The 27,231-nt window shown below is 46.7% G+C and overlaps 1 protein-coding gene across 1 annotated transcript in view; it reads right to left on the bottom strand.

The window, feature by feature from the left end:
- Positions 1–8,979, bottom strand: part of SEC11C (SEC11 homolog C, signal peptidase complex subunit) — a 36,844-nt gene extending 27,865 nt beyond the window's left edge. Inside the window, exon 1 of the mRNA XM_088476530.1 lies at positions 8,786–8,979. Within this exon, the coding sequence (XP_088332656.1) occupies positions 8,786–8,860 (75 nt within the window). The 5' untranslated portion in view covers positions 8,861–8,979. The remainder of the gene's footprint in view (positions 1–8,785) is intronic.
- Between the last annotated feature and the right edge of the window lie 18,252 nt (positions 8,980–27,231).

The following is a 27,231-nucleotide window of genomic DNA, read 5'->3' as shown; positions in this document are numbered from 1 at the left end:
GATGCTGCAGTGGACTTTGGTAACTTTCCAGATAGCAAAGTCAGATTTGAAATTTACGAATCCAGAATTAATTGTATGGACAAAAATTTCTAAAGACCAATCTCTTAAGGGGCCTATCCATTTGCCGACTTTCTGCAGGAGGTTTTGGTCGGAACGTGCAGAAAGTCTGCAACTAGATAGCCGGCAAGGACCAGCGATGCGCGTGCATGCTGGGTCCTTGCCGACCCCGACTATCTATTGAACATGCCAGTCAACCTGACGACGGTCGTCAGGTTCGGCATGTTAATAGATAGGGAGGGTGGGCTCCTGCACTGAAGACGTTCAGTGAACGTCTTTCAGTATGGTTCCCGCACCTCAGCGACGTTAAATGGATAGGCCCCTTTACTCCCTGCAGTCACAAGTTATGGTGTTAAATCTGGATAGAACTTTGGCTTTATCCCAGGTATAAGATCACTTTTATCATTTTGACCATAGTGGTCTTAAAAAAAATGTTAATATGGAGTTGAGTAAAAAGCATGGGTGTCGGGGGAAGGGGGAGCCAAGTGGGCGTCTCATAACCCTAAACATCAGAAAGGCGCGGCGGCCGCAGGCGGTCAGGGGCTGTGCTCTACAGCAATAGGCCCCTGCACTGAGGAGGAGGTGTAATGTGCGGCGGTCTTTAAGTTACAAGACAGCACATTACTCCTCCATTCAGTGCAGTGCAGGGACTGTGTAGTCTATTGCTATAAAGTACAGCCCCTGACCCACCGCTCCAGTCCCTGCGTGCCCAGCAACAGTTAAGTTAGAGGGAGGGAAGGGGGTCTCATTGCATGGAGGCAGGGGTGTTGAAAAAATTTTATGTCACCCCCAACATAAAATCGTTTCAAAGCCTCTGGTAAGAAGGGACATTAAGGGGGCTTAATTAACAAAATAGGGACATGTACTGGAGATAGATAGTAATGTGTCGGCACCATAATGCTAGTGCCAGTATGTCGGCGTGGTTGTAATGCTACTTACAGCATATTAAACGGGTCAACATTATAACTTTAAACATGCTGCTTTAACATGATGTTTAAAGTTATAATGCCGACCGACAGCGTTGGCATACAGTTACCGGCATTGTGGTGGCGATATTGTCAGTGTCAACATCCTGACCGCAATCCCTACAATGGTGCTGTAACACACAACAACCAGTCCATTGTATGCCATGAACCTAATGCACTTTAGAACATGAAAGCAATCTTATGAGCTACAGAATACTATATATTAAATATGCTTCGATAAACTAATTTTAGAAAAACCTAAAGGCCGGTACACACTAGACGATGTCTAATATGTACTGATCCCGTTAGCGATGCCAGCAGCGTCAACGCGATGGCGGGGGCCATGCTACATTTTGCGGAATGGCCCTCGCTAACGATGTCGCCCATTGGACCTGCGTCCAGGTCCGACGAGCGATGTCGCTGATGACGCGTAGGAGCTTGTATTGTCAATGACATAGTGGGTACACACTGGCCGATGTGCCCGATATGTTGCTCCGATCCGCTGGATCGGGCGACATAGCGCTTAGTCTGTACCCGGTATGACTCACCATCTCACAGTGACCCAAGACGTAGAAACTTTGTTCCTGATGCAGAGTTGAATGCAAGTCGGCCATAGTTGCTCCCTCATTGCGTGCGTGGAACTTAAAGCGTATATTTGCCACATGCAAAGTTGCGCGCACTGAAATCGCCCATACATGCCGACGATCCGTGCGTCTGCATGCGGAAGGCCATCCCTCCCCGTTTTTACATCTGCAGCTGCAACTGTGATTAGTATATGGAGTTGCACCCACCCTATGTGATCCGTCCGAAACACAGACCCACGACAATCTCATGAAACAGCAGAGTTACAGAGAGTTCGCATGGCTGCCGGCCAGTTACGCCTATTCCATGGAAAGTGTGGTCGGTCAACATGCATCAACCCATCATATGCACTGGCGATTTCCGTTAGCGTGTACATGCCTAATCCAGCACATGTGCCGTCACAGATTCCTTACTTTTGCGCAGTGTGCAGAAAGCCGCAAGATATGTCCGAATTTCCACTTGTGTCTAAACTCAGAATCAGGCCCTTGGTTTGGTACTTACCATCATCATCCAGTCGAACTTGCACCATTACATGCGTGGTGTAAACAATACGGCTGGAAACAGCCGTATCTACGACATCGTCGGACTCCAAACAGCCTGCGATCCATCGATGTGCCATTTTACAACTTTGCCCATGCGAGAACGTTCCATTACAGCCCAGTTATGCCCCTTTACTTGCAGGCGGAAATGCAAGAAGTACGCACGAGACCGCACCTCCAATACCTGCGTAATTCAGTGCATCACGTACGTTCAGCCACTTTTAATATCATTTATCTGGATAACTTGCATTTTAGATAAAGAGTAAAACTGCCCGTCTCCTGTATAAAGCTTACAGTAACTAGGCAGGAGTATTAGAGAAAAGCTCTTTACAGCGGCACCGCAGGGAGATGAGTGGAAAAAGAAGAGAAAACAAAAACTAAACACTCCAACGTTACCTGCATTGTAATGCGGCTAAACACATCAGAATATGAATGCTGGCCTGCTGAGATTTCCCAAGCTGCTAAGAGGGCTCTGATAGATTGCCTAGTACCAGCCGAATCATATGGGTCCTTAATCACTGCGTACGACAGACGTCTGGGCACGCGCTGCTGCTTACAGGACTTACAATTCAACATAAGTGCAGAGCCAGAGCATAATATACAATATTCCATGCAGTGAGCAGTTAACAGATTGAAAGATGGTAGAATAGCAACACTGTGGCTTAAATTTACTAAATAATAGGTCTTTAGTGTTTTTTTGAGGCCACGGGAGAGAGAAGAGCAAAGAATGCGGGACATGGGTGATGTGTGGGTTTTCTGAATGCAAATAACCAGGGGAGCGAGTCTGCAGTGCTAATTTACTTGATAAAGATCCCCTTTTCATCTACGCATTATGTAATAACACTTTATGTCAGACGTCCCAGGTCAGCTAGGTGACTAAAACAGATTTCACAACAATAAAAATGATTTACAAACTGCAAGAACTGTGGACTTGCAAAGCTTCTTTACTGCTCCCTGCACCCACCGGTCCACCAGGGTGTACCCCTAATTCAAGATCATCTTATAAAGATAAAGGCAGTTGTTTCACACTACGGCACTTAATTATACAGTGTTTCCCCGATAATAAGCCCTACCCCGAAAATAAGCCCTATGGAGTTTTTTTGCCCCCCCAAAAAATAAGACAGTGTCTTATTATCGGGGAAACACGGTATATAAATGTACTGCCAGCCACCTTGTTACATGGAGACCCCAACGACTGCCAGCCACCTTGTTACATGGAGACCCCAACGACTGCCAGACACCTTGTTACATGGAGACCCCAACGACTGCCAGTTACCTTGTTACATGGAGACCCCAACGACTGCCAGACACCTTGTTACACGGAGACCCCAACGACTGCCAGTCACCTTGTTACACGGAGACCCCAACGACTGCCAGCCACCTTGTTACATGGAGACCCCAACGACTGCCAGCCACCTTGTTACATGGAGACCCCAACGAGTGCCAGACACCTTGTTACACGGAGACCCCAACTACTGCCAGTCACCTTGTTACACGGAGACCCCAACTACTGCAAGACACCTTGTTACACGGAGACCCCAACTACTGCCAGACACCTTGTTACACGGAGACCCCAACTACTGCCAGACACCTTGTTACACGGAGACTCCAACTATTGCCAGCCACCTTGTTACACAGAGACCCCAACTACTGCCATACACCTTGTTACATGGAGACCCCAACTACTGCCAGACTCCTTGTTACATGGAGACCCCAACTACTGCCAGTCACCTTGTTACACGGAGACCCCAACTACTGCCAGTCACCTTGTTACACGGAGACCCCAACTACTGCCAGTCACCTTGTTACATGGAGACCCCAACTACTGCCAGTCACCTTGTTACATGGAGACCCCAACTACTGCCAGTCACCTTGTTACATGGAGACCCCAACGACCGCCAGACACATTGTTACACGGAGACCCCAACTACTGCCAGTCACCTTGTTACACAGAGACCCCAACGAGTGCCAGACACCTTGTTACACGGAGACCCCAACGAGTGCCAGACACCTTGTTACACGGAGACCCCAACTACTGCCAGTCACCTTGTTACACGGAGACCCCAACTACTGCCAGTCACCTTGTTACATGGAGACCCCCCACTACTGCCAGCCACCTTGTTACATGGAGACCCCAACTACTGCCAGTCACCTTGTTACATGGAGACCCCCAACTACTGCCAGCCACCTTGTTACATGGAGACCCCAACAACTGCCAGTCACCTGGTTACATGGAGACCCCAACTACTGCCAGTCACCTTGTTACATGGAGACCCCAACTACTGCCAGTTACCTTGTTACATGGAGACCCCAACTACTGCCAGTCACCTTGTTACATGGAGACCCAACTACTGCCAGTCACCTTGTTACATGGAGACCCCAACTACTGCCAGCCACCTTGTTACACAAAGACCCCAACTACTGCCATCTCCAGGAGTACAGAGACCCCAAGTAATGTCAGCTCCAGGTGTTTTCCGAGACCCCACACCTTACCTTGCAAACTCTGACTGCCAAGTGCAGCCGTCACATCCACTGTCAGAAGATAGTGGCCCCTCTCCGGCACATCCACACTTGCTGGTCGTGATCTACCCAGCGATGACCTGGGAGTTTTCAATCAACCACTTGTGTAACAATGTCTTAAGGTTCGGTCACCAGACTGACGAGGAGTCTTAGGGGTCACTGTATTTTAGTGCCATAGTGAGCATGCCCAATTTTCTAACAGTTATAAAAGGTTGCACTTGGATGCCATACCCCTCCCCCTCCCCCCGTGTGTCACAACTCTCTATCGCCCTTTCTACACTATAGAACCATGATGTGCAGGAAGCAGGAGAGCAATTTCGTATAGTGGTCTTCATTCGGGTTGGGTATGAGTTCCCGGCAGTCGGTCAGAATACCGACAGTGGACTCCTGACAGACAGAATCCCGACACCCGTAAGTAAGTATATTACTACTAACCCAAACCTCTACCCTAACCCTTCCCGGTGCCTAAACCTAACCTCCCATTCCTCGCATCCTAACCCCCCCCGCCCCGATGCCTAAACCGAACCTCCCCCCTAGTGCCTAAACCTAACCTCCCCTTCCCCGCACCCTAACTCTACCTCTCCGGTGCATAAACCTAACTTCCCCCCCTAGTGCCTAACCAGACCTCTCCCACCCCGAACCCTAAACCTAACCCTCCCCCTAGTGCCTAACCCTAACCTCTAACCCTAAACCTCCCCTAAACCCCGATACTTACCTCCAGGATGCCGGTGATCGGGATCCTGGAGCCGGGATCCAAATGCTGTCGGGATTCCGACTCCAATATTTAGACCGTCAGCATTCCGCAAGCCGGGATGCTGACTACATCCCCTTCATTCTAGCATCCTGCACCTGTCACAACCCATGCAGTTTCTCTTCCCTGCCTGGGGTGCCGCTCCCTGCTCTGGTGCTTCTAGCACACTTTGGTTTGTATCTCAGCAGTTTGTTGCATCTACGGAGTGTGCAAGAAACACCAGAGCAGAGAGAGACACCCCAGGCAAAAAAGAGGAACTGCACTGACTGTGACAGGTGCAGTGTGCTAGAATAAACACTAGTATAGTGGGCACACTTCATTTCAAGGGCCTCAAATGGGCAAGTAGTTGGAGCCAAAAAAAAACTATTTCCGGAAAAATAACTAGTGACTCTTTACTTCATTATACATAACTAAAAATATACATTATTACACTTAACTACAAATTCCCCAGTAGCATCATGCAGTAGATTGACTAGACCTATAATGTATATCTTTTTTTTTCTTATAATCGTGTTTTATTGCTTCTGATGGAATAACAATGCAGAGTGCACAATGACTTCACAGTAGGACGAGGAATATAATGATACATGTAATTGGAAATATCCACTTCAAAGAGATAACATAAAAAGGAACAAATTGTACTTATTGTAAACACACATTATATCTCATATCAAATTCTGGTCTCCAGGCTGCCATGGCAACCAAGGTTTTAGTCCTGGCTACTAGAATTTTCCATGTTGGGACGTTGATTTTTAAAGTTTGCGGGTTTTTCCGTCTAGCGGGGTTTTTTAAGCATAGATGTTTTTTGCTGTTTGCTTAAATTTTATCAGCACGTGCGCAAGCCCGTGGTCTGTCAGCAAACTACGCGGGAGCCGAACAGAGACACCACAATGTAATACGGTATTTGTGTATGTATATATGTCCCATCTCCAACATACGTGGCAAGCAGGAGCCGACACCACAAATAGGTTAGTTATTATGCTTGTTCCGTTTTCCTTATGAAAGTCTGTTTTTCCTATATAGCTTTCATATCATTTGGTTGGGCTGATGGTCTGGCTCCTAAACTTTTAGGTTGGCTCCTAGATTTTACTAAAATGTGTTTGTGTATGTAGGGGTGAGTGCCAGAAATGAACATGAGCAGCCTAGCTCTGCCTACTGTACAGTACCTACTGTCAGGGACAGACTGGGGCTACTGAGCAGCCCTGGCAGGCCCCCTATGGCGTGGGCTTCACCTCAAAAAGGTTGTGGTTACCTCTCAAAGGGGCGTGCCACGAGTCACGGGGGCCTAGCCTTGCGGCATGCCCCTGTCTTTCAGTATCTCGGCCAAGCAAAGCGCCAGGAAGCGGAGCTGCTCAGCCAGGGTTTGACAATGGACAGACCCATCTGGCTATCAACCCTTCTGGCATTTGCCAGAAGTGCCAGATGGGTAGGCCGGCCCTATTTACCGTACTGTCATTATATACTGTTATATGGGAGGGGGATATATATTTTCAGCTCAGCGGATCAAATCCTGACACCAGAAGACCCCGACTAAGGTAGGTTAACCACCCTAACCCTCACCTCCCCCCCGCCCCCTCCCCAACCCTCCCTTAGGGGTGCCTATCCTCCCCCCAGAGGTGCCTAAACCTAACCCCCCCTCCCTGCACCCTAAGATTAACCCTCCTGGGGGTGCCTGACCCTAACCCCCCCCTTTTCCTACCCTAACCCTCCCGGGGGGGTGTCTAGCACCAAGTTCCCCCCGGGGACCCTAAACTTGACCCAACCGCGTGCGGCTATCCGCTTCCGACGCCCGGCTTACCTACAATGGGTATGCAGGGGGTCGGGATTTCGGCGTGGTGCTAATTATAGGCGTTGGTATTTAGACGCCTATCATTAGTCTAATGCCAGTATTTCACTGTCAGGAAGCCAGCGGTCGACATTTCGTCCGTAGGCTTCCTAACTACATCTCATTTGGTTTATCCACACAATGGTTAATGTGATCCCAGGTAGCCAGGATTTTACTGTACAATCAATAATTATTATTTTCATACCGTACCAAACTGGGAAAATAATGGGCTTGGTTCAGAGGTGGACACTGCTGCGCCCGTTCTGCGTCTGTTGCTGGGGTCGCGGCCGCGGTAATGTTATTATGTGTTAGTATCAGCTTTCCCCTGGAGTAGTCGCCAGCGCCTGAATGTGCTAGCACTGAAATGCTCACTTTCTGCGTCTCTGCACGCCATAACGCCGCTGGTGATTCCCCACACGCCACCATTTTAGCACCATCGACACCTGCACCAGCCCAAAGGCAGGAACAGCTTCTCCGCCATGGTCCCTGCGGCTGCAGTTCTGCGTCCGAGCCGCTTTCACCGACGTGCTTGCAACACTCCCATAAGATTAAACAAATCGCTCACTTATGTGAATATCTGCATTACATGCACCTCTGAACTACGCCTAATATACGGTAAAGAATAGTTATGGTGAATTACCACAACTGCAACAGGCGTACCCATCTCCCCACACAAGCGCTGGTTACTGATAATTACATTTAGCGTGCCCAGATGTCAGTATAATGCGATGGGTTTTCAGGCTTTGACAATAAAATAATTTACCACACTGAAGGAAATAATTACCATTTTAGGCTGCAAGCTCTTTGGGTCAGGGATCTCTGTGCTCGTGTGTGGCTGTCTTCCAGTAGGGCAAGGTGCTGAGTACACTACGTAGCTCTATGTAGGTATACCGTGCAGTGGGCACAGCGCTCTCAGGATTAATATCCACATAGAAATCAGGAAATGAGACAGTGTACAGAGAATATTTTGCAACTATGCAAATACACAAGGACTTCAAAGTGTGTGTGTGTGTGTGTAGATGTATATATATATATATATATATATATATATATATATATATATATATATTCTTCTGACTTATAATGTGTTACAAATTTGCAGAGGCTATATATATATATATATATATAAATATATATACATACATACACACACACACACATATATATATATATATATATATATATATATATATCTCCCACCTTGCAGCAATATTTTACAGCTCTATATATAGTTCCCTGCATTTTAACTCCTTAAACTACTCAAATGATAGCTGCACCTATTATATTAATGACCATGCATTCATTCTATGCACATAGTTGGGGGCTGGGGACCCCTAATTGTCTGTATCTTCTGTTATTTTACCTGTAATATGAAAATAACCTGGAAACATAAATATAACATAGGATAATCAGTATATAGTGCAGGATGAGGTGGGGGCTAATGACCCAGCGACTTATAAGAAAGATAAAAGTTATTGGTGGTAATACATGTGACCCCCAGCTGGGCACCATGTGGGGCCCCTGGGCAGCCCTGGCTGTCACTCACCTGCCTCTTGTTCATCCTTCGCAGGTCCCCGAACAGGTCCATGCCTAGGGTGCCCGCCTTGAGTGGGGGGTGCATGGGGGAGAGCCGGGGGAGAGGTGCCAGCTGCTGCCACCACCACCACAATACAGAGGCTGGCAGCAGTGGGAGGAGGGGCTTGTTGCCAGGATACCCTCCCCGGCTCCCCCTGTTCCATGTGGTGCTCGTTCATAGGCCGCTCGCAGAGCATGACGGGATTTGTAGTCCTGAGACGGCGCGCTCAGGCAAAGCGTTCTACGTCTCCGAAGCCCGGCGGGGACTACGAGTCCCGTCATGCTTTGCGTTTCTGGAGATCCAAAAAGCGAAGTCACCTAAAATAATGCTGCAATGTTATATATTACTTACTACTAGCAGCAGCCAGCCCAGCATCACTACTGCTGCTGCTGCTGCTGCTGCTGCTACTACTACTACTACTACTACTACTACTACAGGTGCAGCTCTCAGGGTCATAGCAGCTTAGCACTATTCCTGCAATTTAAACATGACACAGTTCCTGCAAATAAACTGTAAAAGATTACAGTTCCTGCAAATAAACTGTAAACATGATAGAGTTGATGCAAATAAACAAAAAAAAGATTACAGTTCCTACAAATAAACTGTAAACATGATAGAGTTGATGCAAATAAACAAAAAAAAAATTACAGTTCCTGCAAATAAACTGTAAAAGTGACACGTTTCCTGCAAATAAACGGTAAACATTACACAGTCCTTGCAAATAAACTGTAAAAAAAAAGGTCCTGTAAATAAACTAAACGAAACACAGTTCCTGCAAAAAACTGTAAACATGGCACAATTCCTGCAAATATACTGTAAACGTGATACAGTTCCTGCAAATAAATTGTAAACAATAACAGTTTCTGCAAATAAATTTTACACGTGACACAGTTCCTGCAAATAAACTATAAATGTGACACAGTTCCTGCAAATTAATTGTAAACGTGACACAGTTCATGCAAATAAACTAAAAAAATTACAGTTCCTGCAAATAAACTGTAAACATTACACAGTCCTTGCAAATAAACTATAAAAAAAGACAGGTTCTGGAAATAAACCATAGACAAAACACAGTTCCTGCAAATAAACTGTAAACATGGCACAGTTCCTGCAAATATACTGTAAACATGACACTGTTCCTGCAAATAGATTGTAAACAATGACACAGTTCCTGAAAAAAAAATGTAAACGTGACACAGTTGCTGCAAATAAACTATAAACGTGACACAGTTCCTACAAATTAATTGTAAACATGACACAGTCCCTGCAAATTAATTGTAAACATGACACAGTCCCTGCAAATTAATTGTAAATGTGACACAGTTCCTGTAAATAAACTGTAAAAGAAATGACAGTTCCCACAAATAAACTGTAAACGTTACACAGTTCCTGCAAATCAACTGTGTTAAGAATCAACACAATTCCTGGCTTTAAACTGTAAACATGACACAGTTCCTGCAAATAAATTGTAAACATAACACATGGCCTGATTCACTACGGATCGCTATTCTGCTTATAGGCACGCAACGCAGTTGCTAATTTCAGTGGTGATATTTAAATGTTTGCATTCACATTGTGATCGCAGCCTAAAACATTAGGACGCCCACTTCCCCTTACCCACATCCGTATACTTGGGCTACATTGTGAAATAATCGGTAACATTGAGTAACTGGCACCCGACCACCTCCCACATTGCCACTTACAAACGGCACTTCTTGTCAAACTCTGCCATGGGTCTGCGTATCCTCTACAAACGCAGTCCCGATCGCAGTGGCTAGTTCGCGCACGTACACTGCGATGCAAGCCCAGTACGCAACAATTGATTGATTGCGTACGTATAAGCAACTGCGTTCATTGCTGAACCAGGCCCACAGTTCCTTGTAAAAAAATTGGAGTTATGGTACAACATACCTTAGTTAACTCTTTTTCTTCGAGGTCCATAGGGTCCACAGGATCTACCTTAGGCTATGTAGTTGGAGAGATCCATTGCACCAAACAAACAGCTACAGCTTTAAAGCTCCCAGCATGCACTAGTCCTCCTCCCTATATACCCCGCCTCCAGCCACAGGCATTCAGTTTGTAAACAAGCCTAACGGCAAGAGACGGAAAGTGGAGAAGGAAGTACAATGTACACAAGAAACATTCTCAAAATACGAAGAGGGAATCAGTAATACAATAAATCAAAGACAGATCCCAACTGAGGCCAGGTGCGTCAGGGTGGGTGCCCTGTGTACCCTATGGACCTCAAAGAAAAAGAGTTAACTAAGGTAATGTTATACCATAACGCTAATTTTCTTCTTCAGTGTCCATAGGGTCCACAGGATCTACCAAGGGGACGTCCCCTGCTTCTTTACTGCCCCTGGTCTATTTGTCTGTACCACCTGCTGAGGGGCTATAGAAGGCAGCATACTCTGACTAGAGTGAGCAGAAGAACCAAACCAACAGGGATTTATAGGCAACATGTACATAGAAGGATGCAACTGCTATTGGTATCGTGGTAGGAGCATGCGACGCTGCCACCTTATCCACCATATGCAACAAAACCTGCGACCAAGATGCCACCCAAGATGGCTCTTGTGTAGGTGCAGGTGTACCAGACAGAAAAGGTGGCTGTTTACAACAGGCACTACACAATCCATCTTGCACAAAATCCTGTTTAGACAGGCCTGCAAAACAGGATTTACATGACTTTAGCACCGGAGGCTCACCCTTCTCACCTTTACCCTCAGACATGACAAATGTGTGACCGGTATAAGGTGTACAGTATAAATGCAATGTGACCTACTTCACATATGAAAACCTCACACACCTTTTCAGAGGGATGAGGAGAAACACAGTGATGGATATAACTGTGACAGTTTGAAAACACAGCAGCTAGCATAAAGTCACATACAATGCATAAATACAAACATTGCTATTGCAAACTGACTCAATCAACTGACCAGCCCCGTCGGGGTATTGGCAGGATATAGAGCGCTATATACCAGTCCCAGAGGAAGGGTATACAGGGAGACAGACCAGACCTCTGAGACAACCAGCCTGCAGCTGTACGCACAACTGTGAACTGCGAGCGCCTCACACACGACGTAGTCAGAAGTAGCAACCCAGAGGCGGGAATCCGTAACCGGACGTTGCGTCTGGGTCAGGGAAGAAGCGGCCAGGGGAGCGGCTATCTCCGCTAAGCTGCGATTTTGACAGCACGGGTACACTGGCCTCACAGTAGCAGACGCTAACTAGTGCACTGTAGTGCGTCTACTACCCATCCCTGGTGACAGACGATATGGCCCCGGCCGCCTTAGTGAGTACATGTTACACGAGGCCTACACCCGCAGCCGCTTCTGATGCGTCTCCTACGTCGCGCACGATTCCCCGCACGAGGAATCGCTTACCTGCCATCTCCGTGAAGCCGACCGCAGTCCGGACCCCAGCAACATCGCTAGCTAAGCCCCACTGAGGCCCGCCGAAATCCTCAGGGCATATAGCGGTACTGGCGTTTCGGCATTGGCGGAGGTAGTCGCAGTACCTGTGTCCTATTCGGCGCTTAGTACTGCTCAACTCAGAAGTTCAAAAAATTAAGGTAAATTATAAAAGAAAAAGCCTAGGCAGTCCTACTGTAAAACAGGTGCATCTGGATACTTGCCGCGCACCAAGCAAAACAACTGAATGCCTGTGGCTGGAGGCGGGCTATATAGGGAGGAGGACCAGTGCATTTCTGGGAGCTTTAAAGCTGTAGCTGTTTGGTGCAATGGATCTCTCCAACTGCATACCCCAATGTAGATCCTGTGGACCCTATGGACCCTGAAGAAGAAATGACATGGTTCCTGCAAATAAACTGTAAACGTGACACAGTTCCTGCAAATAAACTGTAAACGTGACACAGTTCCTGCAAATAAACTGTAAACGTGACACAATTCCTGCAAATAAACTGTAAACGTGACACAGTTCCTGCAAATAAACTGTAAATGTGACACAGTTCCTGCAAATAAACTGTAAACGTGACACAGTTCCTGCAAATAAACTGTAAACGTGACACAATTCCTGCAAATAAACTGTAAACGTGACACAATTCCTGAAAATAAACTGTAAACGTGACACAGTTCCTGCAAATAAACTGTATAAAAAAATTGTCTGGAAAACAGAAAAATAACACAGTGGAGATGAGGTGGTCTTACTGTTTGCCCCTTTTTATGTCACTGGACATCATGTTTAAATATTTGAATGAATTTTAGGAGAACCTTATTATACCTCCTAACATTTATACATGTGGAATCATGGTAAAATAAATCCTGTCCCTGACCTAACACCAAACGCACAATAAGTGGAAATGTAATGAGGTGCGCGTGTGGAGATGGAATTCGTTGGACATCGCTGGCAATTTGATGCCCAGAAAAAGAGAGAAATAAGGAAATGAGACTTTGCCGATTGTCACGCATGCGTATGCATTGCATTGCACAAAGGCACAGCGTAGATCCATCGCAGAGTGATTGACAGGAGTTTGAGGGTGGTGACGGGGGTGGTCAAAGAAACGCAGGCGTACCAGTACGTTTGACCGCCGTTGCAGGAGCGTGCATAAATTAGCCACTGCGATAGCAATTTAGTTGTTACGGATGTGCGAGAGGGGAAGTGGGCGTCTACATGTTGTCCATGCGAGTGCTTTACGATTGTAATTATTAGCCTATTTTCGCAGCAGAACTGCGTGCGTGATTGCTACCGTGATCGCAATAGCGATCCTTGCTGAAGCAGGCCCACAGTTTGTAGTAGTAGATCTAGTTCCTTTGGAGGTTATTAAAGCTGCTTAAATGATAATAATTACACTTTTTGTATTAATTACCATAAATTCACATGCATTTATTTTATTCACAATAGATGGCGGCTGAAGCAGGGCCGTAACTAGGGTAGTGCGACCAGTGCCATGGCGCAGGACAGGGAGCGCTGTTTGGGCCTGTCAATTATCCTGTTTATTAACATTCTCACTTGTAGCTTCCTCTTCTTTTATCCCCAGCATCTCCTGGCCTCCCCTATCTCTTCCCTGGCCCTTCCCCATCAGGCCATGGCCCTTTTTTCAGGTTCACTATCTTATGTCTCCCTATTTAAAAAATAGGGGGGGAGGGGGGCGGCGCAGATGCTCTCTCTGGCACAGGGCACCAAAAAATCTAGTTACGGCTCTGGGCTGAGGGACTTCTAATTGTCTGGCTCTTACGTTGTTTTAACTATAACCTAAATAAGAATAAACAAATAAAAGAAACAGAGGATACCCAATTAAATAACTATTTCGGCCTGCTCCCCTGGAATGTTCGGGAGACTCAATATCAATATGCTCTCGCGGATTCCCCAAGGAGAAGACCAGCTGGTGTTTAATAATATGATTTCCTGTGAATCGCATAATTGTGTTCCACCCCCTCTCCCCTGGCCCCCAGAGATGCTGAATCATGGATGCCTGACAGGTGGCACTGGCAACGCTGATTAGAATTTACATTGGAATTAAAATATTACATATTTAGCTGTTTATTTTTTGAGGGAAGGGGATGGCCAATAATGTTGTGCCTAGGGGCAGCCTGACTAACCATTAGAGAGTGTATGCTCTGGAACCCTGGTGCAGTTTCTATAGCAGCAAACCAAGAGCCCATGTTTTTGAGGGGAGGGGGTGGCCAATAATGTTGGGCCTAGAGCCTGCCTATTTATCATGTGATTAGTAGAAAGCGTTTCCAATGGAGAGCCACCGCGAGGCAGTCACTGAGGTGGTGGGTTTTCTTGGAGGGCAGCCCCTACGTAAAATCCACCACTGATAACTACTTTCCAAAGCAATTCCTCAACCCTAATGGCTAGTGTAAGAAGAAGACTCCTGGCATGGTGGGTGGCTAGTGTAAGAAGAAGACTCCTGGCATGGTGGGTGGCTAGTGTAAAAAGAAGACTCCCGGCATGGTGGGTGGCTAGTGTAAAAAGAAGACTCCTGGTATGGTGGCTAGTATAAAAAGAGGACTCCCAGCATGGTGGCTAGTGTAAAAAGAAGTCTCCCGGCATGGTGGCTAGTGTAAAAAGAAGACTCCCGGCATGGTGGCTAGTGTAAAAAGAAGACTCCCAGCATGGTGGCTAGTGTAAAAAGAAGATTCCCAGCATGGTGGCTAGTGTAAAAAGAAGACTCCCGGCATGGTGGCTAGTGTAAGAAGAAGACTCCCGGCATGGTGGGAGGCTAGTGTAAAAAGAAGACTCCCAACATGGTGGCTAGTGTAAAAAGAAGACTCCTGGCATGGTGGCTTGTGTAAAAAGAGGACTCCCAGCATGGTGGCTAGTGTAAAAAAAACACCTGGCATGGTGGCTAGTGTACAAAGAAGACTCCCACATGGTGGCTAGTGTAAAAAGAAGACTCCCGGCATGGTGGCTAGTGTAAAAGGAAGACTCCCGGCATGGTGGCTAGGGCAAGAAAAGACTCCCGGCATGGTAGCTAGTGTAAAAAGAAAAATCCCGGCATGGTGACTAGTGTAAAAAGAAGAATCTCGGCATGGTGGCTAGTGTAAAAAGAAGACTCCCGGCATGGTGGCTAGTGTAAGAAGAAGACTCCCGGCATGGTGGGAGGCTAGTGTAAAAAGAAGACTCCCAGCATGGTGGCTAGTGTAAAAAGCAGACTCCCGGTATGGTGGCTAGTGTAAAAAGAGGACTCCCAGCATGGTGGCTAGTGTAAAAAGAAGACTCCCGGCATGGTGGCTGGTGTAAAAAGAAGACTCCCAGCATGGTGGCTAGTGTAAAAAGAAGACTCCCAGCATGGTGGCTAGTGCAGAAAGAAGACTCCCAGCATGGTGGCTAGTGTAAAAAGAAGACTCCCGGCTTAGTGTCTAGTGTAAAAAGAAGACTCCCGGCATGGTAGCTAGTGTAAAAAGAAAAATCCCGGCATGGTGACTAGTGTAAGAAGAAGAATGCCGGCATGGTGGCTAGTGTAAAAAGAAGACTCCCGGCATGGTGGATAGTGTAAAAAGAAGACTCCCGGCATGGTGGCTAGTGTAAGAAGAAGACTCCCGGCATGGTGGGAGGCTAGTGTAAAAAGAAGACTCCCAACATGGTGGCTAGTATAAAAAGAATACTCCCGGCATGGTGGCTAGTGTAAAAAGAAGACTCCCAGCATGGTGGCTAGTGTAAAAAGCAGACTCTTGGTATGGTGGCTAGTGTAAAAAGAGGACTCCCGTCATGGTGGCTAGTGTAAAAAGCAGACTCCCGGGATGGTAGCTAGTGTAAAAAAAAAAATCCCGGCATGGTGACTAGTGTAAAAAGAAGAATCCAGGCATGGTGGCTAGTGTAAAAAGAAGACGCCCGGTATTGTGGCTAGTGTAAAAAGAAGACTCCCGGCATGGTGGCTAGTGTAAGAAGAAGACTCCCGGCATGGTGGGCGGCTGATGTAAAAAGAAGACTCCCAACATAGTGGTTAGTGTAAAAAGAAGACTCCCGGCATGGTGGCTAGTGTAAAACGAAGACTCCCAGCATGGTGGGTAGTGTAAAAAGCAGACTCCTGGTATGGTGGCTAGTGTAAAAAGAGGACTCCCAGCACGGTGGTTAGTGTAAAAAGAAGACTCCCGGCATGGTGGCTAGTGTAAAAAGAAGACTCCCGGCATGGTGGCTAATGTAAAAATAAGACTCCCAGCATGGTGGCTAATGTAAAAATAAGACTCCCAGCATGGTGGCTAGTGTAAAAAGAAGACTCCCGGCATGGTGGCTAGTGTAAAAATAAGACTCAAGGCATGGTGGCTAGTGTAAAAATAAGACTTCTAGCATGGTGGCTAGGGTAAAACGCAGACTCCCGGCATGGTGGCTAGTGTAAAAAGAAGACTCCTGGCATAGTTTTGTGGCTAGTGTAAAATGAAGACTCCCAGCATGGTGGCTAGTGTAAAAAAAAGACTCCCAGCATGGTGGCTAGTGTAAAAATTAGACTCCCAGCATGGTGGCTAGTGTAAAAAGAAGAATCCAGGCATGGTGGCTACTGTAAAAAAAAGACTCCCGGCATGGTGACTAGTGTAAAAAGAAGAATCCAGGCATGGTGGCTACTGTAAAAAAAAGACTCCCGGCATGGTGGCTAGTGTAAAAAGAAGACTCCCAGCATGGTGGCTAGTGTAAAAAGAAGACTCCCGGCATGGTGGCTAGTGTAAAACGAAGTCTCCAGGCATGGTGGCTAGGGTAAAAAGCAGACTCCCGACATGGTGGCTAGTGTAAAAAGAAGACTACCGGAATGGTGGCTAGGGTAAAAATAAGACTCCCGGCATGGTGGCTAGGGTAAAAAGAAGAATCCCAGCGTTTTGGGTGGCTAGTGTAAAAAGAAGACTCCCAGCATGGTGGCTAGTGTAAAAAGAAGTCTCCTGGCATGGTGGCTAGTGTAAAAATTAAACTCCCGGCATGGTGGCTAGTGTAAAAATAAGACTCCTAGCATGGTGGCTAGGATCAAAAGCGGACTCCCGGCATGGTGGCTAGTGTAAAAATAAGACTCCCGGCATGGTGGCTAGTGTAAAAATAAGACTCTCGGCATGGTGGCTAGTGTAAAAAGAAGACTCCAGGCGTGACGGGTGGCTAGTGTAAAAATCAGACTCCCGGCATGGTGGGTGGCTGGGGATCAAAAAAGACTCCCGACATGGTGGCTAGTGTAAAAAAGACTCCCGGAATGGTTGGTGGCTAATGTAAAAAGAAGACTCCTGGCATGGTGGGTGGCTAGTGTAAAAAGAATACTCCCGGCATGGTGACTAGTGTAAAAAGAAGACTCCCGGCATGGTGGCTTGTGTAAAAAGAAAACTCTCAGCATGGTAGGTGGCTAATGTATAACGAAGACTCCTGGCATGGTGGCTAGTGTAAAAAGAAGACTCCCAGCATGGTGGCTAGTGTAAAAAGAAAACTCCCAGCATGGTGGCTAGTGTAGAAAGAAGAGTCCCAACATAGTGGTTAGTGTAAAAAGAAGGCTCCCGGCATGGTGGCTAGTGTAGAAAGAAAACTCCCGGCATGGTGGCTAGTGTAAAAGGAAGACTCCCGGCATGGTGGCTAGGGTAAAAAAAGACTCCCGGCATGGTGGGTGGCTAGTGTAAAAAGAAGACTCCCGGCATAGTAGCTAGTGTAAAAAGAATACTCCCGGAATGGTGACTAGTGTAAAAAGAAGAATCCCGGCATGGTGGCTAGTGTAAAAAGAGAACTCCCAGCATGGTAGGTGGCTAGTGTAAAAAGAAAACTTCTAGCATAGTGGCTAGTGTAAAAAGTAGACTCCCGGCATGGTGGCTAGTGTAAAAAGAAAAACTCCAGGCATGGTAGCTAGTGTAAAAAGAATACCCCCGGAATGGTGACTAGTGTAAAAAGAAGAATCCCAGCATGGTGGCTATTGTAAAAAGGAAACTCCCAGCATGGTAGGTGGCTAGTGTAAAAAGAAGACTCCTGGCATAGTGGCTAGTGTAAAAAGAAGATTCCAGGCATGGTGGCTAGTGTAATAAGAAGTCTCCCGACATAGTGGCTAGAGTAAAAAGAAGACTGCCAGCTTAGTGGCTAGTGTAAAAATAAGACTCCCGGCATGGTGGCTAGTGTAAAAGGAAGACTCCCGGCATGGTGGCTAGTGTAAAAAGAAGATTCCCAGCATGGTGGCTAGTGTAAAAAGAAGACTCCCGGCATGGTGGCTAGTGTAAGAAGAAGACTCCCGGCATGGTGGGAGGCTAGTGTAAAAAGAAGACTCCCAACATGGTGGCTAGTGTAAAAAGAAGACTCCTGGCATGGTGGCTTGTGTAAAAAGAGGACTCCCAGCATGGTGGCTAGTGTAAAAAAAACACCTGGCATGGTGGCTAGTGTACAAAGAAGACTCCCACATGGTGGCTAGTGTAAAAAGAAGACTCCCGGCATGGTGGCTAGTGTAAAAGGAAGACTCCCGGCATGGTGGCTAGGGCAAGAAAAGACTCCCGGCATGGTAGCTAGTGTAAAAAGAAAAATCCAGGCATGGTGACTAGTGTAAAAAGAAGAATCTCGGCATGGTGGCTAGTGTAAAAAGAAGACTCCAGGCATGGTGGCTAGTGTAAGAAGAAGACTCCCGGCATGGTGGGAGGCTAGTGTAAAAAGAAGACTCCCAGCATGGTGGCTAGTGTAAAAAGCAGACTCCCGGTATGGTGGCTAGTGTAAAAAGAGGACTCCCAGCATGGTGGCTAGTGTAAAAAGAAGACTCCCGGCATGGTGGCTGGTGTAAAAAGAAGACTCCCAGCATGGTGGCTAGTGTAAAAAGAAGACTCCCAGCATGGTGGCTAGTGCAGAAAGAATACTCCCGGCTTAGTGTCTAGTGTAAAAAGAAGACTCCCGGCATGGTAGCTAGTGTAAAAAGAAAAATCCCGGCATGGTGACTAGTGTAAGAAGAAGAATGCCGGCATGGTGGCTAGTGTAAAAAGAAGACTCCCGGCATGGTGGATAGTGTAAAAAGAAGACTCCCGGCATGGTGGCTAGTGTAAGAAGAAGACTCCCGGCATGGTGGGAGGCTAGTGTAAAAAGAAGACTCCCAACATGGTGGCTAGTATAAAAAGAATACTCCCGGCATGGTGGCTAGTGTAAAAAGAAGACTCCCAGCATGGTGGCTAGTGTAAAAAGCAGACTCTTGGTATGGTGGCTAGTGTAAAAAGAGGACTCCCGTCATGGTGGCTAGTGTAAAAAGCAGACTCCCGGGATGGTAGCTAGTGTAAAAAAAAAAATCCCGGCATGGTGACTAGTGTAAAAAGAAGAATCCAGGCATGGTGGCTAGTGTAAAAAGAAGACGCCCGGTATTGTGGCTAGTGTAAAAAGAAGACTCCCGGCATGGTGGCTAGTGTAAGAAGAAGACTCCCGGCATGGTGGGCGGCTGATGTAAAAAGAAGACTCCCAACATAGTGGTTAGTGTAAAAAGAAGACTCCCGGCATGGTGGCTAGTGTAAAACGAAGACTCCCAGCATGGTGGGTAGTGTAAAAAGCAGACTCCTGGTATGGTGGCTAGTGTAAAAAGAGGACTCCCAGCACGGTGGTTAGTGTAAAAAGAAGACTCCCGGCATGGTGGCTAGTGTAAAAAGAAGACTCCCGGCATGGTGGCTAATGTAAAAATAAGACTCCCAGCATGGTGGCTAATGTAAAAATAAGACTCCCAGCATGGTGGCTAGTGTAAAAAGAAAACTCCCGGCATGGTGGCTAGTGTAAAAATAAGACTCAAGGCATGGTGGCTAGTGTAAAAATAAGACTTCTAGCATGGTGGCTAGGGTAAAACGCAGACTCCCGGCATGGTGGCTAGTGTAAAAAGAAGACTCCTGGCATAGTTTTGTGGCTAGTGTAAAATGAAGACTCCCGGAATGGTTGGTGGCTAATGTAAAAAGAAGACTCCTGGCATGGTGGGTGGCTAGTGTAAAAAGAATACTCCCGGCATGGTGACTAGTATAAAAAGAAGACTCCCAGCATGGTGGCTAGTGTAAAAATTAGACTCCCAGCATGGTGGCTAGTGTAAAAAGAAGAATCCAGGCATGGTGGCTACTGTAAAAAAAAGACTCCCGGCATGGTGACTAGTGTAAAAAGAAGAATCCAGGCATGGTGGCTACTGTAAAAAAAAGACTCCCGGCATGGTGGCTAGTGTAAAAAGAAGACTCCCAGCATGGTGGCTAGTGTAAAAAGAAGACTCCCGGCATGGTGGCTAGTGTAAAACGAAGTCTCCAGGCATGGTGGCTAGGGTAAAAAGCAGACTCCCGACATGGTGGCTAGTGTAAAAAGAAGACTACCGGAATGGTGGCTAGGGTAAAAATAAGACTCCCGGCATGGTGGCTAGGGTAAAAAGAAGAATCCCAGAGTTTTGGGTGGCTAGTGTAAAAAGAAGACTCCCAGCATGGTGGCTAGTGTAAAAAGAAGTCTCCTGGCATGGTGGCTGGTGTGAAAATTAAACTCCCGGCATGGTGGCAAGTGTAAAAATAAGACTCCTAGCATGGTGGCTAGGATCAAAAGCGGACTCCCGGCATGGTGGCTAGTGTAAAAATAAGACTCCCGGCATGGTGGCTAGTGTAAAAATAAGACTCTCGGCATGGTGGCTAGTGTAAAAAGAAGACTCCAGGCGTGACGGGTGGCTAGTGTAAAAAGTGTAAAATGACTCCCGGCATGGTGGGTGGCTGGGGATCAAAAAAGACTCCCGACATGGTGGCTAGTGTAAAAAAGACTCCCGGAATGGTTGGTGGCTAATGTAAAAAGAAGACTCCTGGCATGGTGGGTGGCTAGTGTAAAAAGAATACTCCCGGCATGGTGACTAGTGTAAAAAGAAGACTCCCGGCATGGTGGCTTGTGTAAAAAGAAAACTCTCAGCATGGTAGGTGGCTAATGTAAAACGAAGACTCCCGGCATGGTGGGTGGCTGGGGATCAAAAAAGACTCCCGACATGGTGGCTAGTGTAAAAAAGACTCCCGGAATGGTTGGTGGCTAATGTAAAAAGAAGACTCCTGGCATGGTGGGTGGCTAGTGTAAAAAGAATACTCCCGGCATGGTGACTAGTATAAAAAGAAGACTCCCAGCATGGTGGCTAGTGTAAAAAGAAAACTCCCAGCATGGTGGCTAGTGTAGAAAGAAGAGTCCCAACATAGTGGTTAGTGTAAAAAGAAGGCTCCCGGCATGGTGGCTAGTGTAAAAAGAAGGCTCCCAGCATGGTGGCTAGTGTAGAAAGAAAACTCCCGGCATGGTGGCTAGTGTAAAAGGAAGACTCCCGGCATGGTGGCTAGGGTAAAAAAAGACTCCCGGCATGGTGGGTGGCTAGTGTAAAAAGAAGACTCCCGGCATAGTAGCTAGTGTAAAAAGAATACTCCCGGAATGGTGACTAGTGTAAAAAGAAGAATCCCGGCATGGTGGCTAGTGTAAAAAGAGAACTCCCAGCATGGTAGGTGGCTAGTGTAAAAAGAAAACTTCTAGCATAGTGGCTAGTGTAAAAAGTAGACTCCCGGCATGGTGGCTAGTGTAAAAAGAAGACTCCAGGCATGGTAGCTAGTGTAAAAAGAATACCCCCGGAATGGTAACTAGTGTAAAAAGAAGAATCCCAGCATGGTGGCTATTGTAAAAAGGAAACTCCCAGCATGGTAGGTGGCTAGTGTAAAAAGAAGACTCCTGGCATAGTGGCTAGTGTAAAAAGAAGATTCCAGGCATGGTGGCTAGTGTAATAAGAAGTCTCCCGACATAGTGGCTAGAGTAAAAAGAAGACTGCCAGCTTAGTGGCTAGTGTAAAAATAAGACTCCCGGCATGGTGGCTAGTGTAAAAAGAAGACTCCCGGTATGGTGGCTAGTGTAAAATGAAGACTCCCGGTAATGTGGCTAGTGTAAAAAGAAGACTCATAGCATGGTGGCTAGGGTAAAACGCAGACTCCCGGCATAGTGGCAAGTATAAAAATAAGACTCCCGGCATGGTGGGTGGCTAGTGTAAAAAGAAGCCTCCCAGCATGGTGACAAGTGCAAAAAGAAGACTCCCGGCATTGTGGGTGGCTAGTGTAAAAAGAAGACTACCGGCATTGTAGTTGGCTAGTGTAAAAAAAAAGACTCCCGGCATGGTGGCTGTTGTAAAAAAAGACTCCCGGCATGCTGGGTGGCTAGTGAAAAAAGAAGACTCCCGGCATGGTGGGTGGCTTGTGTAAAAAGAGGACTCCCGGCATGGTGGCTATGGTAAAAAGAAAACTCTCAGCATGGTAGGTGGCTAGTGTAAAAAGAAGACTCCTGGCATAGTGGCTAGTGTAAAAAGAAGACTACCGTCATGGTGGCTAGTGTAAAACGAAGACTGCTGGCATGGTGGCTAGCGTAAAAAGCAGACCCGGCATGGTGGCTAGGGTAAAAATAAGACTCCCAGCATGGTGGCTAGTGTAAAAAGAAGACTCCGGGCATGGTGGCTAGTGTAAAAAGAAGACTCCCAGCATTTTGGGTGGCTAGTGTAAAAAGAAGACTCCCAGCATGGTGGCTAGTGAAAAAAGAAGACTCCCGGCATGGTGGCTAGTGTAAAAATAAGACTCCTAGCATGGTGGCTAGGGTTAAAAGCAGACTCCCGGCATGGTGGCTAGTGTAAAATAAGACTCCCGGCATGGTGGCTAGTGTAAAAAGAAGACTCCCGGCATGGTGGCTAGTGTAAAAAGAAAACTCCCGGCATGGTGGGTGGCTAGTGTAAAAAAAGACTCCCGGCATGGTGGGTGGCTAATGTAAAAAGAAGACTCCTGGCATGGTGGGTGGCTAGTGTAAAAAGAATACTCCCGGCATGCTGACTAGTGTAAAAAGAAGACTCCCGGCATGGTGGCTAGTGTAAAAAGAAAACTCTCAGTATGGTAGTTGGCTAGTGTAAAAAGAAGACTCCTGGCATGGTGTAAAAAGAAGACTCCCGGGATGGTGGCTAGTGTAAAAAGAAGACTTCCGGCATGGTGGCTAGTGTAAAAAGAAGACTGCCGGCATGGCGACTAGTGTAGAAAGAAGAATCCCAGCATGGTGGCTAGTGTAAAAAGAAAACTTCTGGCATAGTGGCTAGTGTAAAAAGAAGACTTCCGGCATGGTGGCTAGTGTAAAAAGAAGACTTCCGGCATGGTGGCTAGGGTAACAATAAGACTCCCGGCATGGTGACTAGTGTGAAAAGAAAACTCTCAGCATGGTAGGTTGCTAGTGTAAAAAGAAGACTCCTGGCATAGTGGCTAGTGTAAAAAGAAGACTCCTGGCATGGTGGCTAGTGTAAAAAGAAAACTCCAGGCATGGTGGCTAGTGTAAAAAGAATACTCCCGGCATGGTGGCTAGTGTAAAAAGAAGACTCCCAGCATTTTGGGTGGCTAGTGTAAAAAGAAGTCTTCCAGCATGGTCTCTAGTGTAAAAAGAAGACTCCTGGCATGGTGGCTAGTGTAAAAATAATGCACCCGGCATGGTTGCTAGTGTAAAAATAAAACTCCTAGCATGGTGGCTAGGGTAAAAAGCAGACTCCATTCATGGTGGCTAGTGTAAAAAGAAAACTCCAGGCATGGTAGGTGGCTAGTGTAAAAAGAAGACTCCCGGCATGGTGGCTAGTGTAAAAAGAAGACTCCCAGCATGGTGGCTAGTTTAGGAAGAAGTCTCCCATCATGGTGTCTAGTGTGAAAAGAAGACTCCTGGCTTGGTGGCTAGTGTAAAAAGAAAACTCCCAGCATGTTGGCTAGTGTAAAAAGAAGACCCAGCATTGTTGGTGGCTAGTGTAAAAAGAAGACTCCCGGCATGGTGGCTAGGGTAAAAAGCAGACTCCTGGCATGGTGGCTAGTGTAAAAAGAAGACTACCGGCATGGTGGCTACGGCAGAAATAAGACTCCCGGCATGGTGGCTAGTGTAAAACGAAGACTCCCGGCATGGTGGCTAGTGTAAAAAGAAGTCTCCCGGCATGGTGGCTAGTGTAATAAGAAGACTCCCAGCATTGTGGGTGGCTAGTGTTAAAAGAAGACTCCCAGCATGGTGGCTAGTGTAAAAAGAAGACTCCTACCATGGTGGCTAGGGTAAAAAGCAGACTCCCAGCATGGTGGCTAGTGTACAAATAAGACTCCCGACATTGTGGCTAGTGTAAAAATAAGATTCCCGGCATGGTGGCTAGTGTAAAAAGAAGACTCCCGGCATTGTGGTTAGTGTAAAAAGAAAACTCCCGGCATGGTGGGTGGCTAGTGTAAAAAGAAGACTCCCAGCATGGTGGGTTGCTGGTGTAAAAAGAAGACTCCCGGCATGGTGGCTAGTGTAAAAAAAGACTCCAGGCATGGTGGATGGCTAACGTAAAAAGAAGACTCCTGGCATGGTGGGTGGCTAGTGTAAAAAGAATACTCCCGGCATGGTCACTAGTGTAAAAAGAAGACTCCCGGCATCGTGGCTAGTGTAAAAAGAAAACTCTCAGCATGGTAGGTGGCTAGTGTAAAAAGAAGACTCCTGGCTTGGTGGCTAGTGTAAAAAGAAGACTCCCAGCATGGTGGCTAGTGTAAAAAGAAAACTCCCAGCATGGTGGCTAGTGTAGAAAGAAGAGTCCCAACATAGTGGTTAGTGTAAAAAGAAGGCTCCCGGCATGGTGGCTAGTGTAAAAAGAAGACTCCCAGCATGGTGGCTAGTGTAGAAAGAAAACTCCCGGCATGGTGGCTAGTGTAAAAGGAAGACTCCCGGCATGGTGGCTAGGGTAAAAAAAGACTCCCGGCATGGTGGGTGGCTAGTGTAAAAAGAAGACTCCCGGCATAGTAGCTAGTGTAAAAAGAATACTCCCGGAATGGTGACTAGTGTAAAAAGAAGAATCCCGGCATGGTGGCTAGTGTAAAAAGAGAACTCCCAGCATGGTAGGTGGCTAGTGTAAAAAGAAAACTTCTAGCATAGTGGCTAGTGTAAAAAGTAGACTCCCGGCATGGTGGCTAGTGTAAAAAGAAGACTCCAGGCATGGTAGCTAGTGTAAAAAGAATACCCCCGGAATGGTGACTAGTGTAAAAAGAAGAATCCCAGCATGGTGGCTATTGTAAAAAGGAAACTCCCAGCATGGTAGGTGGCTAGTGTAAAAAGAAGACTCCTGGCATAGTGGCTAGTGTAAAAAGAAGATTCCAGGCATGGTGGCTAGTGTAATAAGAAGTCTCCCGACATAGTGGCTAGAGTAAAAAGAAGACTGCCAGCTTAGTGGCTAGTGTAAAAATAAGACTCCCGGCATGGTGGCTAGTGTAAAAAGAAGACTCCCGGTATGGTGGCTAGTGTAAAATGAAGACTCCCGGTAATGTGGCTAGTGTAAAAAGAAGACTCATAGCATGGTGGCTAGGGTAAAACGCAGACTCCCGGCATAGTGGCAAGTATAAAAATAAGACTCCCGGCATGGTGGGTGGCTAGTGTAAAAAGAAGCCTCCCAGCATGGTGGCAAGTGCAAAAAGAAGACTCCCGGCATTGTGGGTGGCTAGTGTAAAAAGAAGACTCCCGGCATTGTAGTTGGCTAGTGTAAAAAAAAAGACTCCCGGCATGGTGGCTGTTGTAAAAAAAGACTCCCGGCATGGTGGGTGGCTAGTGAAAAAAGAAGACTCCCGGCATGGTGGGTGGCTTGTGTAAAAAGAGGACTCCCGGCATGGTGGCTATGGTAAAAAGAAAACTCTCAGCATGGTAGGTGGCTAGTGTAAAAAGAAGACTCCTGGCATAGTGGCTAGTGTAAAAAGAAGACTACCGTCATGGTGGCTAGTGTAAAACGAAGACTGCTGGCATGGTGGCTAGCGTAAAAAGCAGACCCGGCATGGTGGCTAGGGTAAAAATAAGACTCCCAGCATGGTGGCTAGTGTAAAAAGAAGACTCCGGGCATGGTGGCTAGTGTAAAAAGAAGACTCCCAGCATTTTGGGTGGCTAGTGTAAAAAGAAGACTCCCAGCATGGTGGCTAGTGAAAAAAGAAGACTCCCGGCATGGTGGCTAGTGTAAAAATAAGACTCCTAGCATGGTGGCTAGGGTTAAAAGCAGACTCCCGGCATGGTGGCTAGTGTAAAATAAGACTCCCGGCATGGTGGCTAGTGTAAAAAGAAGACTCCCGGCATGGTGGCTAGTGTAAAAAGAAGACTCCCGGCATGGTGGGTGGCTAGTGTAAAAAAAGACTCCCGGCATGGTGGGTGGCTAATGTAAAAAGAAGACTCCTGGCATGGTGGGTGGCTAGTGTAAAAAGAATACTCCCGGCATGCTGACTAGTGTAAAAAGAAGACTCCCGGCATGGTGGCTAGTGTAAAAAGAAAACTCTCAGTATGGTAGTTGGCTAGTGTAAAAAGAAGACTCCTGGCATGGTGTAAAAAGAAGACTCCCGGGATGGTGGCTAGTGTAAAAAGAAGACTTCCGGCATGGTGGCTAGTGTAAAAAGAAGACTGCCGGCATGGCGACTAGTGTAGAAAGAAGAATCCCAGCATGGTGGCTAGTGTAAAAAGAAAACTTCTGGCATAGTGGCTAGTGTAAAAAGAAGACTTCCGGCATGGTGGCTAGTGTAAAAAGAAGACTTCCGGCATGGTGGCTAGGGTAACAATAAGACTCCCGGCATGGTGACTAGTGTGAAAAGAAAACTCTCAGCATGGTAGGTTGCTAGTGTAAAAAGAAGACTCCTGGCATAGTGGCTAGTGTAAAAAGAAGACTCCTGGCATGGTGGCTAGTGTAAAAAGAAAACTCCAGGCATGGTGGCTAGTGTAAAAAGAATACTCCCGGCATGGTGGCTAGTGTAAAAAGAAGACTCCCAGCATTTTGGGTGGCTAGTGTAAAAAGAAGTCTTCCAGCATGGTCTCTAGTGTAAAAAGAAGACTCCTGGCATGGTGGCTAGTGTAAAAATAATGCACCCGGCATGGTTGCTAGTGTAAAAATAAGACTCCTAGCATGGTGGCTAGGGTAAAAAGCAGACTCCAGGCATGGTGGCTAGTGTAAAAAGAAAACTCCAGGCATGGTAGGTGGCTAGTGTAAAAAGAAGACTCCCGGCATGGTGGCTAGTGTAAAA

This window comes from Taudactylus pleione, unplaced genomic scaffold (assembly GCF_031769625.1).
Source record: "Taudactylus pleione unplaced genomic scaffold, aTauple2 ptg000189l, whole genome shotgun sequence".
Taxonomy (NCBI): Eukaryota; Metazoa; Chordata; class Amphibia; order Anura; family Myobatrachidae; genus Taudactylus; species Taudactylus pleione.
Note: the sequence above shows the minus strand (reverse complement) of the source record. Positions and strands in the feature narration are given on the sequence as shown.